The sequence below is a fragment of the Pleurodeles waltl genome, chromosome 5 (assembly GCF_031143425.1).
Source record: "Pleurodeles waltl isolate 20211129_DDA chromosome 5, aPleWal1.hap1.20221129, whole genome shotgun sequence".
Lineage (NCBI taxonomy): Eukaryota > Metazoa > Chordata > Amphibia > Caudata > Salamandridae > Pleurodeles > Pleurodeles waltl.
Window position 1 is genome coordinate 1036635870 of NC_090444.1, and position 18691 is coordinate 1036654560.

Below are 18691 nucleotides of genomic sequence, written 5' to 3' on the forward strand. Positions count from 1 at the left end.
ACTTTTGAAAAATTCAGCAGGCTCACAATACCTATTGTTATAGGTGCTTATTTGAAACCTCATGCTTTTAACTAAAGTTTGGTTTTAGTTTTCATGTAAATAGCACTGCAAAACTTATACTATTAGTTTTCATGTAATTAGCACTGCAACACTTATACTAACACATAATTCACTCACACTGCGCCGTTATACAGGAGCACCTTGATTAATTTACTTTAAATTGTAGAATTTAAGTTTCTGATAAATGTGATATATTACTCACAAACTTCATCGGAACAGAAAGTTCTTTATGATACAACCACTGTTGTGGAGGTTAATTCATATGCTTCCCACAAAGGGACCAAAACATTTTTTGTTATACTAACGTAAAGTGGGTCAGAAGGGGCCCCCATGTACTTCTTGTCCACCCATGGAATGATTAACCTGGAGCAGGCAGCCTCCTTTAATATATCTTCTGCATGCTTACGCATACCAGGGAGCATATGTCGGAAAGTACCCTCTTTCTTGGCATGGTTACCCCCTTTTTCTGCCTGTCAGTGTGCTTGACTGTGTTTACTGGGATCCTGCTAACCAGGACCCCAGTGATAATGCTCTCTCTCCCAAAACTAGGTATTTCACCCACAATTGGCATACTGGTGCCCCTTTCTAAATCTATAGTATATGGTACCTAGATACCCAGGGCACTGAGGTTCCAGGGGATCCCTCAGGGCTGCAGCATACATTTTGCACCCCATAAGGCGTCCATGCAAAGGCTTCTGCAGGACTGCCATTGCAGCCTGCATGAAAAGGTGCATGCACCTTTCACTGCCATTTTCACTGCACAAGGTCACTTATAAGTCACCCCTATAGCAGACCCTCCAGCCCTGAGGGCAGGGTGCAAAGTACCTGTGTGTGAGGGCACCCCTGCACTAGCAGAGGTACCCCCACAAATTCAAGGACCAATTTCCCGGACTTCGTGAGTGCGGGGACACCATTTTATGCGTGTACTGGACATAGGTCACTACCTATCTCTAGCTACATAAAGGTAACTCCGAACATAGGCATGTTTGCTATCAAACATGTTGGAATCATACCCCAAGGCTTTTGCAAGCATTGGTTGTGTGATTCCATGCACTCTGGGGCTCCTAAGAGGACCCCCAGCATTGCCATTTCAGCCTTCTTAGGTTTTCCAGGCAGCCCCAGCTGCTGCCACCTCACAGACAGGTTTCTTCCCTCCTGTTGCTTGAAAAGCTCGAGCCCAGGAAGGCAGAACAAAGGATTTCCTTTGGGAGGGGGTGTTACACCCTCTCCCTTTGGAAATAGGTGATGCAGGCTTGGGAGGGGTAGCCTCTCCAAGCCACTGGAAATGCTTTGAAGGGCACGTTTGGTGCCCTCCTTGCATAAACCAGTCTACACCGGTTCAGTGACCCCCAGTCCCTGCTCTGGCATGTAACTTGGCAAAGGAAAGGGGAGTGACCACTCCCCTGTCCATCACCACCCCAGGGGTCGTGCTCAGAGCTCCTCCAAAGGATCCCTGGATTTTGCCATCTTGGATTGAAGGTTGGCAGGGAACTCTGGGAGCATCTGAAAGGCCAGTGCCAGCAGGTGACATCACAGCCCTCCCCTGATAGGTGCTTACCTGGTTAAGTGACCAGTCCCCCTTTCAGGGCTATTTAGGGTCCCTCCTATGGATGGTTCCTCAGATTCAGATTGCAAGACTCCAGCAGGAATCCTCTGCATCCTACACTGTGACTTCTCACTGAAGAAACTGCATCTGGACCCTCCAGGAACTCTACAAGCAGCAACAAAGAAGCAAGACGACTTCTGCAACATAGTAGCTCCAGCTTCTGCCAGCAACTGCAACAGTTTCCCGGTAGTGCACCCTCTGAGAACAGCCCCTCTTCAGCCTGAATCAGAAGAGTGAAGGAATCTCCTTTGGGGTGAAGGAGTCACTCCCATGCTTCAGCAGGCACCAACTGAGACGACTGGCTGCGTGGATTCCCCTCTCCTGCAGAGCTGCTTGGATCCTGCACCACGGGTGTGTACTGAAGTGGTCTCGACGGTCCTCTCTTCCAGCTGTCCCACTTTGGTGGAAATAAGACCTTGCCTCCCCATGCAAGACAGTATCCCCATGCACCGTGTCTTTTGCAGCTGCCAAGGCTTGTTGGCATCCTTTCTCCAAGTCCTTTGTGCAACTTGTAGCTCCTGCCCCCAGCACTCTATCCTGTGAAGCACAGCTTCCTGAGTGGTTCTCCAGCGGCGTGGGAGCCTTTGTCGTGGTGCTGCGTGGGCCCCTTTTGCAACTTTCCTGTCCCCGTGCTGTGGGACTCCTGTGTGCGCTGCCTGGTCTTCTGTGGGCTCTCTGAGTTGCTGAGGGCCCCTCTGATTCCCCCTTCTGGGCAGAGTCCACCTGGTCCTTCCTGGTCCCAGGCAGTGCCATTTTCCACTAACTGCGAGCTTTGCGTGTGCCACGTCTTGTTGGCGGACTCAGACGACGCAAACGCAACTGCAATCCTCCATCCGGCATGGGACATCACTTGCACCTTCCAGGAACCTGACTTCGTCTTCTTGGGTGCAGTGCTGACTTTTCTTTTTCACCTGTGGTTCTCCTTTTGCACCTTCATCCGGTTAGCAGGGGCTCCTGTTCTTCCTGGACTCTTCAGTGCTTCTTGGACTTGGTTCCCTTCTTCCACATGTCTTCTTGTCCAGGAATCCACTGTTGGTATCTTGAAGTCTCTTCTGGGTTGTGCATAATTCTTCTTGTTTCTGTGTGTGTTCTAGAAAACGTACTGGATTTACACCTGCTTTCTTAGTCCCTGGGGTGGGTTCTGGTACTTACCGTTGGGCTTTCTAAGTACTCCCAGCTCCCCTCTACACACAACACTTGCCTAGGTGGGAGACCGACTTTAGCATTCCAGTTTCATAGTGCATGCTTTGTGCTCCCCCTAGGCCCATTTCTAACTATTGTGATTTTCACTAATTGCCCTATTGTCTAACTGTTTCTATGCCTATTTCTGCATACTAGTGTATATAATTTGTGTATTACTTACCTCCAAAAGAAGTATAGCCTCTAAGGTATTTTTGATATTTGTGTCACCAAAATAAAGCACCTTTATTTTTGTAACACTGTTTGCTTTCATGTGTGTGAGTAGTGTGTCTACAGTGGTATTGCATGAGCTTTGCATGTCTCTTAGATAAGCCTTGGCTGCTCATCCACAGCTACCTCTAGAGAGCCTGGCTTCTAAACACTGCCTACACTACACTAATAAGGGATAACTGGACCTGGTATAAGCTGTAAGTACCATAGGTACCCACTACACACCAGGCCAGCCTCCTACAGCACAGGAAGGTATTGCACCTCTCTATGCATGGTAGAACGCATGTCGAACAAGAAATCTTGCTCTCTGGGGTCTACGTGCAGCTCTGCGTGATAGAATACTGCTGCCCTAGAGATCACCTGCTAATATAAGGTAGTGTCTTCCAGAGGTGAAGGAAGTGCAGGGTAGAGGTCAGGGTCATTAAGGGGAATGGGATCAGGGTCGTAAGCACTTCATGGGTCCGTATCATCAGGAGGACCCCCTAAACCTGCACTGTAAGACTGTGGAGACCCCTGAGGTGTATCATTCCATTGTATAAGTGACTGAAGCGGAGATTGAGGAGGGGAAGGTGGTAGAGGCAAAGAAGGAAATGAAGGGGCGGTGGAGGAGGAGGAGGAGTTGTGGGAGAAGGATGGTGTAGTGGGCTAGTAGGCTTGTCCTCTTTTTTGAAGGAACATTCACAGCCTCTAGGAAAGAGTTTTTCCTCTTTGGAAGCACAGGAGAGGAAGGTGTGGCTATAATCTGACTTGTGCCGTCTTGGATCTGGAGCTTGCACGCCTAGCTTCCATTTTCTCCAGAATCGGTTCGACCAGAGAGGTGTTGCTGGAGGGCTGGCCTGAATACTTAGCTTCTGAGGTTTTCGGCTATGAAGGCTCTGGTGCCGAAGTCTTGTGCTTCGGAAGATTAGTCAGCACTGTTGTTGAAGCCAGCAGCGGTCGGGTCGGTCCCGAGGTTCGGATCAACACCGAAACGGTCTTTCAGTCCGAAGCTTTCAAGGTCGAAGCCCATGAGTTGGCTTTAGCCTTCTCAGATATTTTCAGCCCTGAGTCTGAAGGCGGGATGGCCGAAACTGTTTTTCGGTACCAACGATGGCCGAATAGCAATGGTTGACTGGTGATCTCTGTGATATGCTCTAGGGCCTTTTTGGAGGAGTTCTGTGGGAGAGCAGGGGCCACAGTACTTATGCACCGGCAAGAGGAATTTTCTTGATTCTTGGTATCAATCTCCACATCCAACTTGGAACTGTCCTGGATGGAAAAGGTTTCCTCCTCCTGAGCTGTTGGTTCCTTCTCAACAAGCTCTTCCCTGGTGAGGTCCAGGGTACTGTCTGGCATCTTCTGAGCCAATTCCAGCCGACTAGCTTGCCAATCCTGAAGGGTCTTTTTCAACTGGAAAGACTTGCAGGTGTCACAGTCGGCCTCACAGTGGTCTGGAGAGAGACAGAGATTGTACACAAGGTGTTGATCAGTGTTTGGGAACTTATCGTGGCATCAAGGACAGAAGCGGAATGGGGACAGTTCCATCAGGGAACCATTCGCATCAATGCTGAAGTCGTGTGGAAGGCAGGTCCAAGACGTGCACTGGTGTCCCAGAGGGCGGTCGGTCGAAGTCCGAACTGACACAAGCGGCAAGAGCGCTAAGATAAGAGAACCACAATCGAACACAATACCGTCAGAACAGAAAGGTAAAACTGAAAGAACCGATGGAGTGGAATGACAGAGCGAAGGCACACATTCCAAAATTTACGGCGGATATAAAACAATTTAACAAAGGAGTCGATGCCCATGCGCATACTAGATGGCAGGAGTATGCAGAGCATGTGTGTCTACGGACACACGTCATCGACATCAAGTTTCAGTCTGTGGCTGTAGGCCTTTATTCTTGGTGGCAATAAACGGTAAACGTATGAAAGGGTAAAAAAAGCAGTGGTTGCATTTCCAATGCAGTTGGTGGCATGCCAGTGTTAGTCTAAACCAATATAGCTTTCTAAAAACTATGGGTGTTTGAAATTCTGTAATTTGCATTTGTGGAATTAGTGAAAAATCAGGAAAATTACCCATAATTATGCAAAAACTGGTATTTCAATTTATATTTGAGTGTGAAATGGGTCCTTGCAATCATTCTGGAAGGAAGAACACATTTTGCGCTAAAGATGGCAAAAATCAGAAGCTGTGCAAACAGCAGCAGTTTACGTACAGGTTGTACATGTTGTTCATCTAATTTTCTTGCTGCAAACAGCACGTAATTACACAACATAGCATGTTAGTATAATTCTGAGAATTCGGAGTAAAAAGATTAACACAACATTACTGAAATTATGTGAGATTATACTGGTGTAGTGGATATTTCACATGAGCCTACTAAAAACATTCCAGATCATCCCAATGAGAGGCCTGTGGAGTGTGGTTCGTATACTACAGCACCACTTGCAATCTCCACCTCTCCTGTGGCCATGCTGTGGAGTACTCACAGCTTAACACCACAGCTGAGAATAAATTATTGGTGCTAGAGCCTCAGTTCCAGAGCACAGCCTATGTTGTGGTGCACTTTTAAAGTGCTACTAAATGGAGCCTCCCAGCTAAAATATTGTTGGAACCCGAGCCCCAGAGTCTCACAGAAGTAGGCTCCCATGTATGTTTGCGGACTGCTCATAACTTTTGCTCCAATAGTATTTAAGTTATGTGTGCTTAAAAATTTGGTGTAGGAGGTACAAGCTTTCCACAAGAAAACTCAACTGACATTTTAATTGTACAGTAAAAATACTAGCTATCTGAATCTCTACCTTCTCTTCTGGAAGAAACAAAGGCATCATATAACTTCCCATATTATGGGTTGTTCCCATATCTGATAACAAGCAGGATACTGGGTTCAAGTCTAAAGGAAGATCAGAAAAAAACTCCTAATAGCAAATCACATTCACAATCAAGCGTATGGAGAACATGTCTATCTACACATTCATGAAATTATATTCATTGTTGCAGGTGCTAAGGTTTGTCCTGGTCCACAGTAATGATTGTGGTAAACGAAAAAGGAGACGCAAAAGATTCTGCCTCGTTCTGCTGACCATGATCATGGCGAGGCCTTCCAGTTGGCCATATTGGAAATCATTGGGCTGCCACTACTGCCCTCTGGACAAAGCGGAGGATTAGTGAGAGAAATGGGGGGCATAATTCTACAGGTGCAGCAACTGCAGCGATTCTTGTCCTATGCTACCTGACCTCATTAGCGCCATATTTGAAGAAAGATGAGACTCCTCAACAGTCTTTGGGGTTATTTCTTTACTTCTACAAAACCTTAAAATTCAGCTTACATCATACAAGAGGTTCTGGTCTGTTTTGAAAATTAACTCCTCCATAGGGCCAAGATATTGGCACTTATGGAGGAACTTTTTGGATTAGATGATTTGAAATGGCCGCTAAGATTGTCACACAGAGGAACAGTTCAATTACGGACAATCTCCTTCCTCCTCACCATACAGATGCTGGTCCTCATTTGGAATTAAATATACCACTGGCCTCAATACATCTCCAGAACATGACATACCGTATCCTTCTAGACTTCTGTAGTATGTAAAGCAATGGAGGCACTAGAATTACTCATACTGGCAGAGAAACCGAAATCCAACATTTTCACAGAAAACCTGCGACCATTATTATCAGTTTCATAATCGTTGTTCCTTGTCAAAGGGGCACGATAGCACCCAGTTTTGCATACCCCTTGGGAGGTTAACCTTTTTGGTTCAACAGGGCACACGCAGATCGCCCACCATAGATCAGAGCCCTCTGTTCTAACCTTTTTTAGGGAACCTAAAGTACATACGCTTAAAGAAAATGCCCTAATTTGATATGAAGAACATTCTGATGCTAATTGTGGTAGTGAAGTAAAATATCTGAAGATTGGCAACACTCAGATAAAGAATCTTTGATTTTATTTATTCTATTATGTCATAATTACCTACTTTCATACATTCCATAAACGGTGGACAGTCAGTATTTTTTTGGTCCCCTGTGTGTAACTATTTTATTCACTTATCTAAATTAATCGGTCTACTGCATTGCAATAATTAGTGCTGCTACTACTGAGTTGTTGTGCAATATTTAGATATTATAAGCCATAAGTATATAGAAGATGTTGCTAAAAATGCCAATTACATGTTCAGTTCAAAGCACCTTAAAATGTTTTTTAACTCACAAAAAACTGGGTATTCTTCCTTGTCGGCACATGCTGCTGCCAACGTTCGTCCATCATGAGAGAAACGGATGCTGAAGCACCCCTGCTGCCCGGCGCGCAGTGAAAATAGATGCTTATTTGGGATCCGGCAAGCCTGAATAAAACAAAATGGTTTACCATCAGGATAATTATAGTGTGATTTGGTCATGACAATAAATAGCAGAATTATTATCTGTCTTTAAGACAAAAGGTCTGATATATCAGAGGCTTATATCCATTCTGTGTCTATAGAAAGTATGTTGATGCATCAGGCCCAAAATAATTTACCTATAAACTTAATTAATAGATCCTTCGTTTCATAGGACAAAACAACTGCATTATGACTTAATCTGATCTACAAAAGGTTACTGTGTTCCTGGATTTACAATCTCTATTGGTAACAAGGCAATGAATGGCATGGATTTTTTTCTATTCAAAACATTTCCAAGGCTTTGGGGATTACCTTATAGACATGATAGTGTGTTGGCACAGTTGACATAAAAAGGGGTCTCTCCTTGGTTCCAACCCATTTGCCACTACAGTGTCACCCTTGCCTAATCGACTGCACAAGTAATGAACCTGGTAACTAGTACTGATAGAGGGCCGAACAGGAAACTAGCATTGGTCCTGGCAAAATGATCAAACCATTCCCACACTGCAGGAGGCTGTGACTACAATGGGGCCATGGTTGGCCCATGAAGCCCATCCTTTTCTGAAAGCAGTCTTATAACCTAGAGCCAACCAGGAAAATGCCAGAGTGACAGAACGGCCAGTTCAAATGCCCCAGTTTTACCCTGTTTGTTTAAGTTAAGATAAATGCCCATGGCCCGCAGGATTAACGATTCTGTAGTACCACTAACTTCAGTGGGGGTGGATTAAAGGATGAAGAGGTTCCTCAGAAAAAAGGGAGGGTAAATATGTAATCTGGGTCCATTCCCCATGTAATCCCAATTTATAGTAGCAGGAATCTCCAAGTGAAATTTACCAGGTTGCAGAACATTTGTGAGTCCCTATGGGAAGGGTAACAAGAGTTACTTGCCCCAGCTAAGTTATGCTGATACTCATAAAGGGACCGCAAGAGTTCATACTGTATCAAACAAAGAATATTTCACCAAAGAGTCCAAACCCACCACCACCCCCCTCCCCGATGTGCCATCTGGATCAAACGACTCATGATGCGTCACACAAGATTCAGCTAAACTGGACGTCTCCGAATTCTTCACAGTCTAATCTGCAAGGGAATTCATAATACTGAACTTGAAAGGACATGGCGGCTGTTTATGTTCTTTGTGCAGTCGCAGTTCTGAAAGGAAAACCGTAACATCACTAAGTAGAAGGCTATATCTTTATGTATGTATTAACTACAAATGTTTCGCGTCCAGCAATAACTTGTGAAAAATGACAGCTTAGCTGCCAGTATCAAGTGAGAAATTTCAATCCCTGACTCAATAGGTTGTAGATTCTTTTTATAAAGAATCTCGTGACTGATGCTCAGAGCAGTGCTGCCTATGCTGTAACTGAAAAGAAAAGTTAATTATCGTCCCAGTCTCTACGAGACTTCTTTACTAAATAGCTGCAAGCTTAGAAAAGTTCAGCCTTTCCCAGCAGAGCCTAGTACCCCGCTTGCCAAAATGCTGCAAAATGAGTATCGCAATATGCCACCTATAGAGCAATTTACAAGGTTGCTCTGTACAGATTTGTAAGGTGACACAGCTTTTCGTCATTCCTGCATTCCCAGGTTTAATCTACATAATTCTACTTTAGGTGCTGAGGCCATGCTGCAATATGCCTGCTCGCTGACAAAGCCTTAGGATTTATTAAAAATAAGTAGATCCTCGAAATGAGCCTTTTAGAGCTGAGGATGTCATCGATGTTTTTCCTAACAAAGCCATGTTCTTAGTTGCAAATTTTGCAGAAATCGGACAGAATTTGATATAGATGCCATTAAAGATACTGTTTAAGAATTCCTTACCCAAGTCACAAACTCTGCTATCTTGAAGACAAACGGGATTTCTGGTTTCCCAGCGGTTTAACTGGGAACAGAAAAAACACAATGCATACTTTTTCCCTTTAGTTCGTCTGAAATAACTTTCATATTCCATACCTGGATGAGACACATGCTATGTGACGGAGCTGAACATCCGTGACTAGTCTCAACTTCCCCATCATTTTGTGTGGAAGCTGAGGTCTGGTAATATTTAGGGTTGTCGGAGCACAATAACCCTTTTTATCTTTGGGTGCCGTGAAAAACATGGACACAAATGGTGGAATATTCTTTTCCAAGAAATACCAGAGACTACTCCTAGCTGGGACTGTGGTCCCGGTTTGAGAATCTAACCCAGAATGACTTGCTATAAGTACAAAAATACAAGGGAGGGCATTTCCCTGAAGCTAAGCCGTTCTACCAAACATGAAGATACTACTTTATACCACTTGCCTAGATCTATCCAGACCTCTCTAAAGAGGCCTGAACTATTCACATTACAAAGGAAAGATGTACTTTGGTTACACTCACGTCCACTATTTCATGGCCGTCTGACAGTAAGGTAAATCTGGCCAGTTCTGTTTTTGCCATAGAACATAAAAAGGCCGCAGGCTCTACGTTTATTCAGAAACACAATTCCAATCTGAAATTCTCCAATTTATCCCTGCATAGGATAGGTGCTAGATATGAAGGGAACAACCTGAAATAGTGTGGCTGGGCTCTTTAAGCTTCTAAGAAAAATGCACATTCTTCCTCTTATTAGGTCAAGACCATTCCAATAAAGCTAGGAGACACATGAAAATGGGAAGGAACTCTGACCAAAACGCCCATATAGCTCTGACAGATATATCAATTTCACACAGTCAAAGAGCTTTTCCGCATAAATATATTTAAATATCATGCAACTCACCTTTCCTTTCTGATGATGTAATAGAGACTATGAAGAACATGGTAAATGTCAAGTGGTGCATGTCACAAGCTGTCATAGGGTCATATGATTTGTGCATTACAGAGGCAAAGCCTAAACTGAGGTTGAGCTATGGAAAGGAATCTCCAACAAGCTGGTGTAAATGCAGAAGACCACCAAAATCAGCAAAATGTCTCCATGTTGCCCCCTCGTTTTAAACAGAAAACATCACTAGGCCTATTATCACAGGCAGCAATCACTCATAGATAATCTTTACATGAATCTACAAGAAGATAAAGTTACATACCTTTGGTAACAATGTTTTTGCAGAATATTCTGTCTACCTGCAGAGTCCTCACCTCTTGAATACTCCCCTCAAGTGCCAGACTGGGCTGGAAATATTGGACTAACTACGTAGTGCAGACTGCGTTCAACGTGTACAATCACCAACCCCATGAACAGCCCACACAGTAGTACAGCCGTCTGTTTCTCATCCATTCTTTCCACGCTGTCAAAGCAGCAGGATGAGAATGACATCAGATAAGCTATTTAGTGCAACAACAGAAAACTGCCATCTTGTTGGCCTATAACAATCCCTCAAAAGAGGAGAGGGGGAAATTGGTGAGGAATCTGCAGGTAGATAAGAGTATTCACCAGAAGGAATATGTTACTTACAAAGTAAGCATCTGTTCATGGCATGTAGTGCTGTAGATTTACATGATCTGCATACTCCTGCCAGCTAGTGTTGGGTCCAGAGGTGTGCAAGTTGTCTTTCTTCAGGTGTGGACCATGCAGCTACCTTAAATATGTCAGCTATGGGAATATTCCCAAAAAAGGCAACTGTTGCTCCCTTTCTGCGAGTAGAGTATGCTCTGGGAGGAATAGGTAAAGCTCTTTTAGCCTTAGCATAGCAAGTTTGGATCCATTATACTATCCATCTGGCTATGCCTGATTAGGATATGGGGTTGCCTTTGTGAGGTGTTGAAATGGCGAGGAAAAGTTGTTTAGACTTTCTGAAAGTTTCTTCTCTGTCAATGTAGTACCCAGTAGCTCTTTTACCATCTTACCTCCTGAAGAGCTCATTCTGCAGCCTAATCTGGTTCAGGGAAAAACACTGGCAATTTGATGGATTGGTTGAGATGAAACTGAGGTATAACCTTAGGTAGGAATTTAAGGATGATAGGAAGAATGACCTTATCTCCGTGTATTTGGAAGAAAGGTTCTTCTAAGGTTTAAGCCTGGAGGTCAATAACACGTCTTAGTGAAGTGATGGCGACTAAGATATCCACTTTCCAAGATAGAAATTGAAGATGGCATAAGTGTAGAGGTTCAATTGGGGGTCCCATGAGTCCTTGGTGGAATCACTTGTTTAAGCCCTTCCACAAAGGCTTTGATGACTGAAATTTTGAAAAGAGACAGGTGCTGCCTATTCTGTAGGTAAGCAGCTATTGCAGCATGATGCACCAGTAAAGAATAGCACGCTAAGTTTGCCTTCTGTGAGTGAAGTAAGTAGCAGACAAAGGGGGTCATTACAACATTGGCGGTAAAAGCCGCTTACCGCCGCGCAGAAGACCGCCAATACACCGCCGCGGAATTCCGCCACAGCTATTATGACACACATCTCGGAATCCGCCGAAATTCAGACACCCACACAAGTCCGCCACACCAAAGGTCAGTGTTAAACTGGCGAAAACAAATCCTCCACCTCCACGCCAACAGAAACACGCCCATGCAATTACGACCCACGAATCCACGCGCGGTCTTTCAACAGCGGTATTCCATTGGCGGTACACACCGCCGCGCTCAAAATACACACACATCTCCAAAACACCGCCATATTGGACAATTCCAAATACACACACCTGATACACATACAAACAACACTCCCACACACCCATTACAATATAAAACACACACCAACAAACCCCTACGACCAAAAATTAGTCACGAAGGCCAGAGAGACAGCACTGATTAGACAATCCCACCACACAGAGGCACACAACACCATCACCCACACAACATCCACGCACAAAACACCACACACCACTACACATCACCACACACATCAACACTCACACCGCCCCATACATCACACACACCACCCCATGGCACGCCAAAGACACCCCGACTTTTCTGAGGAGGAGCTCAGGGTCATGGTGGAGGATATCGTCCTTGTAGAGCCACAGCTATTTGGCTCACAGGTGCAGCACACATCCATAGCCAGGAAGATGGACCTATGGCGCAGAATAGTCGACAGGGTCAACGCTGTGGGACAGCACCCAAGAAATCGGGAGGACATCAGGAAGAGGTGGAACGACCTACGGGGGAAGGTGCTTTCAACGGTCTCCAGGCACAACATCGCAGTTCAGCGGACTGGCGGCGGACCCCCACCTCCTCCCCCACAACTAAAAACATGGGAGGAGCAAGTCTTGACCATCATGCATCCAGAGGGCCTTGGAGGAGTCGGTGGAGGAATGGACACTGGTAAGTCAAATCTTAACTATCATACCCCCCACCCTACCTGCATGCTATCACACACCCCCACCCTCACCCATCACTCCAACTCCTCACTAATGTACTAATAACACAAACCACACATCCCAACACCAAGCCCTGCATGACACAACAAAGCATGGACACCCATCACAAAAGCATGGCCACTGCAAATACCCATAACAACCCCCTAACCATCATCACACAAGCCCCCACACAGGTTTGCTTGCACTGGGGTACACGCACACCCACCCATTGCACACCATCACACACACACATGCAATAATCATGCTCTTATGCCCCTGCAGGATCACGAAGGACCGTCACCACACCGGACGGTCCAGACATCTCCACTCCACCCACAGAAGAGGCCCACAGTGACAATAGCAGCTCTGCCCTACTGGAGCCTGATGACCAGCCCGGACCATCGTGGGCCTCGGGACAGTCGGTTCCCCTTGCACAGGCACAGCCCAACACTGACCTTCCACCCTCTGGTAACACCAGTACAGCACCCACCCAGTGGGCCAAAACCTCCGTACCCAGGACAGGTCAATCAGCTGTGTGTCCACCACTACAGGGAACCCAGGATAACCCACCACCCCAACAACAACAGGGACCTGGGGGCAGTGGTAGTGGGCACACGGTCCAGGGGACGGAGGCACAGGAACACAGGGGAACTGGGAGGGCTGCTGTGCGACAGGGGGCGGACAGGCCAAGGGAACCCACTCTCCACGAGGACCTCTCCTCCATCATGGGAGCATACCACCACTCCCAGGGGACGATGGCGACGGTCCTGGTCAAGTTTCAGGAGACCCAGCGCCTGCAGGAGGAACAGTATTTGGGGTTCAGGGAGGAGCTCAGGACCATCAGCTCCGCCTTGGGCACCATCGTAGGGGTGCTGAAGGACATACAGCAGACCATGAGGGACACCGTGGCACTCCAAGGGGCCCCTGACACTAGCATGGACGATGAACTGCCCACCACCTCCGCCGGTGCTAGTGGACAGGATGCCCCGCCACAGGACCACCAAACCAGCACCCCACCCCCTGCAGACGGACAACCACCACGCCAGCGGTCCCTGAGATCCAGGAACAGGACAGAGCAAGATGGCAAGACCCCTGCCAGGAAATGAGACCACCCTGATTGTCCCCCCACTGTCCCACTTTGTTACCCTGTCCACACTTAAACTGCCCCAGCTCCACTTCCTATGCCCATATGGGCAGTGCACCTGTGAGACTAATAGACTGGACTCTGCCATGGACATTCCTCCACCATCACAATTTTACAACCCCCCTCCATTTTTGAGCACTTAAATAAACACCCTTGAACCACAAAACAATCTGGCGTCAGTCTATGATTTGGTAAAATGTATTATCAATGACAGTGTCAAAATGCGTTTTTAGTTGTAAAGGCAACATACCAATGTCACACATCACAAGTCCTTGAAGGATGCATGCAGATGACACACGTTGGTAACCACACCTGTGAAACCGTAATGGAAAGAAACAACTCAGTTACCAAATAATCCCATGAAATTACACACAGGATAGAGGAAGACGTGTGACAGTGAATGTAATGGTAAAAATGAAAACTTTCTCACCTGTGTGTCACTGGAAATATTGCTGTATGACTGACTCCCTGTTGTCGTTGTCTTCTTCCTCAGCTTCCTCCTCATCACTGTCCACAGGCTCCACAGCTGCCACAACACCGTCATCTGGACCATCCTCCTGCAGAAAAGGCACCTGGCGTCGCAAAGCAAGATTGTGAAGCATCGAGCAGGCGATGATGATCTGGCACACCTTCTTCGGTGAGTAGAATAGGGAACCACCTGTCATATGGAGGCATCTGAACCTGGCCTTAAGGAGGCCGAAGGTGCGTTCGATCACCCTCCTAGTCCGCCCATGGGCCTCATTGTAATGTTCCTCTGCCCTGGTCCTGGGATTCCTCACTGGGGTCAATAGCCAGGACAGGTTGGGGTAACCAGAATCCCCTAATAGCCCCACACGGTGCCTCTGGAGTTGACCCATCATATCAGGGATGCTGCTATTCCGCAGGATGTAGGCGTCATGCACTGAGCCAGGGAACATAGCATTAACCTGGGAGATGTACTGGTCTGCCAAACATACCATCTGTACATTCATCGAATGATAACTCTTCCTGTTCCTGTACACCTGTTCACTCCTGTGGGGGGGGGGGGACCAGAGCTACATGGGTCCCATCAATAGCACCTATGATGTTGGGGATATGTCCAAGGGCATAGAAGTCACCTTTCACTGTAGCCAAATCTTCCACCTCAGGGAAAATGATGTATCTCCTTACGTGTTTCAGCAGGGCAGACAACACTCTGGACAGCACGTTGGAAAACATAGGCTGGGACATCCCTGATGCCATGGCCACTGTTGTCTGAATGGAGCACTGACAGCACCTGCACGTCAGGGGGGATTCCAGTGGGATGGCGGATTGGTGACATCAGGTCTGGCTCCAACTGGGTACATAGTTCCTGGATTGTGGCACGGTCAAACCTGTAGGTGACGATTAAATGTCGCTCCTCCATTGTCAACAGGTCCACCAGCGGTCGGTACACTGGAGGATTCCGCCATCTTCTCAAATGTCCCAGCTGACGGCGCCTAGGAAGGACAACAGCGACGATCGAGTCCATTCTTTTCCAGGTATGTGCCCACAGTTACACAGAAGATGACACCAAACACAAAACCCTTCTTGTATGTGTGTTGAGTGTAGGCCTAGCTATGTGTGACGCAGAAGTAAATGAAGCCATGTGGGCTCCTGAAAGTGTGGCTGCCTGACCTCTAAACTGGGACAATGGGATTGTGGGGTAACTGTGTTGGCATTGCACACCGTTGTGGTAGGCGGTTGTAGACCGCGGCGCAATGCTGCATTGGTTAACATTGGACCCTATGGGTCCCAGGAGCCAATGAACAGGTGCGCCGGCGGTGATGATACGCACCGCCGCAGACGTCACAGCCATTTTCTATCTGTTCAATCACTAGATACCTGATCTTCGACAGGAGAGGACCTACACTGCAAGTGCTGCTGTGACCTCGGTCTGGAAGCGACGATGGCTGCTGCGTCTGGGGAAAGGGCCCCTGCCTTCACTGCTCAGGAGTTGGAGAAACTGGTAGACGGGGTCCTCCCCCAGTACACGCTACTCTACGGTCCTCCAGACCAACAGGTTAGTACACAGGGAGCACGTTGTATGGGCTAGGCCTGGGTGGAGAGGGCTGGTTGTAAGAGGGATGGGGGCAGAGTTCAGGGACCATGAATGCATGTGAATGAATGGGCCACATGGCTAGGGTAGGGAGGGGGGCCACTCACATCGACGGTGCAGTTGTTAATGACTTCGCTTCTTCCCTTGTGCATGTCATGTAGGTCAGCGCCCACCAGAAGAAGGACATTTGGCGTGCCATCGCCAAGGACGTCCGGACGGACCCTGGGGGTCCACCAGAGACGGGGCACCCACTGCCGTAAAAGATGGGAGGACATTCGCCGCTGGAGCAAGAAGACGGCGGAGGCTCAGCTGGGGATGGCCTCCCAACGTGGGAGGGGTGCCCGTCGCCCCATGACCCCCCTGATGTTCCAGATCCTGGCGGTGGCCTACCCTGAGTTGGATGGGCGCTTGAGGGCATCACAGCAGACACAAGGGGGTGAGTACTCGTTCATTCTGCGGACTTTGCGTGCAGTGGAGGGGTCTAGGTGGGGGAGGAGGCCTGTGGGTGTACCTAGGCCAGGCAGAAATACGTAGACTAGGCCCCTCCGTAATGAAGGCCATGTGGCACTCTACCTCACCGCAGTAGAGTGCCAAGTACAGGTATAGATGCCCCTGTGGCATCCATGTGTGCAGATGTCCACCACAGCCATGTAGGCCAGATCCCAGAAATTGCATCTGCAGAGGCCAGAAGCACGGCGTAGTGCTGCTGTGTCTGTATTGTCCGCCAACGGTAGCGGTATGCCATGCACTCAACCTGTCTTTCTTCTGTCTCACCCCCCCCCCCCTTTTGTGCTCTCCCTGTTCTTTTGTGCATTAGCATCATCAGGCGGAGGTACAGTGGCACCGGAGCACAAGGGAGCAGCATCCCACATGGCCATGGAGGGCCACACCACGGACTCAGAATGCACCAGTGGGACGGAGGGCGAGGGGAGCTTCACGTCGGCCACCGGATCACCAAGCAGCGACATGGACTCGTCCGCCGATGGGAGCTCACTTGTGGTGGCGGCACCATCTGTGTGCCCCACTTCTACAGGTACAGCTGCCACCTCCCCTACCAGCATCGCCCTCCCAGCAGCCCCTCAGCGTTCGCCCTGTGCCCGCTCACCCAGAAGGGTGGGCATCACCTTCGCCCCAGGCACCTCAGGCCCTGCCCCAGTCACCCCTGCTGCCCTCAGTGAGGAGGCCATTGACCTCCTCAGGTCACTCACTGTTGGGCAGTCTACCATTGTGAATGCCATCCAGGGTGTAGAAAGGGAGTTGCAACACGGTAATGCATTCCTGGAGGGCATTCATTCTGGTCAGGCTGTCCTTCAGCGAACCCTGCAATCTCTGGCCTCAGCACTGATGGCAGCCATTGTCCCTGTGTCTAGCCTCCCCCCTCCAACCTCCTCCACCCAGACCCAATCCCCTGTACCGCAGCCCATCCCAAGCACACCTACAGACCAGCATGCACACACATCAACACACAAGGGAAGCTCAGGCAAACATAGGCACCACACAACCCACAGGCACACACACAAGCATCACCCACATGCAGACACAGCAACATCCACTGCCTCCACTGTGTCCCCCTCCTCGTCGTCTCCCTCCTCCCTCCCAGTCTCGTCTACACTCTCACCTGCATGCACTACATCTACAGGCACTAGGACTCGCACCAGAACACCCAGCACCACACCCCGCTCACCTGCAATCACCACCTCCACTCCCATTCACACGTCCCCTGTGTCCTCTCCCAGTGTGTCTGTGATGCCCCCTCCCAAAGTACACAAACGCGGGCACCCACACACCCAACATCCATCCACCTCACGACAGCCTCCAGTACCTGCACCCAAAACACCTAAAGTGACACCTCCTACAACCACCTCCTCTTCCTCCACTCCCAGATGCCCTCCAGCTACCCATCCCATTGTTCGTCAGAAACTGTCCCTCTGTAAAGTTGACCTTTTTGCCCCCCCCCTCCAATTCATCAGTCCCGTCGTAGCGCCTCAGCCAAAAATCCTCCAGTACCAGTGGTGCCTGTTTAAGGTGTGTGGAGTGCACCGGCCACCAGGGCAGGCAGTGTGACCCGGAGCCAAGGCACTGGCAGCCCACCCCCTGTAAAGGCTCTGAAATTGGAAAGTGGTCCAGAACCACCATGGCAAAGCACCGCTGAACAGGGGAAGAATGAAAAGGCCGCCACATCAAGCATCGTTATCCCATGTGCAGCTGGGACAGTGACGGGACAGGAACTTTCACGGGGAGACTAATCCAGTCTGGGCACCAGTCCCCCTCCAGAGCCAGTGGAGGCTGTTATCTACTTGCAAAACTGTGGCTTTGCACTCCCCAGGATGGTACAGTGGGCAAACCACCCACTGTAGAGACTTGAGAGACTGTGGCTTTGCACTCCCCAGGATGGTACAGTGGGCAAACCACCCACTGTAGAGACTTGAGACTGTGGCTTTGCACTCCCCAGGATGGTACAGTGGGCAAACCAACCACTGTAGAGACTTGAGAGACTGTGGCTTTGCACTCCCCAGGATGTAACAGTGGGCAACCCACCCACTGTAGAGACTTGAGAGACTGTGGCTTTGCACTCCCCAGGATACATCAATGGGCATGGAGCCAATTGTCGTGGATCTGGCTTTGCACTCATCCGGCTGAGGTGCCCCCCCCCTTCCCTTCCTCCTGAGGTGCCTGTTGTATTTCTATCTGATGCCCCGGCAGTGTTCAAGTGGACAAGTATCTTTTGTGGGCCTCGCCCATGCATTTTTGGACTAGTGGTGCACGGACATTGATATGTGCATATCTGCACTACT

The 18691-nt window shown here is 48.4% G+C and overlaps 1 protein-coding gene across 2 annotated transcripts in view; it reads right to left on the reverse strand.

The window, feature by feature from the left end:
- AHI1 (Abelson helper integration site 1) overlaps positions 1-18691 on the reverse strand; it is a 922284-nt gene that overhangs the window by 703115 nt on the left and 200478 nt on the right. For both annotated transcript variants that reach the window (XM_069235204.1, XM_069235205.1), the window contains exon 11: positions 7269-7401. In XM_069235204.1, the coding sequence (XP_069091305.1) occupies positions 7269-7401 (133 nt within the window). The remainder of the gene's footprint in view (positions 1-7268; positions 7402-18691) is intronic.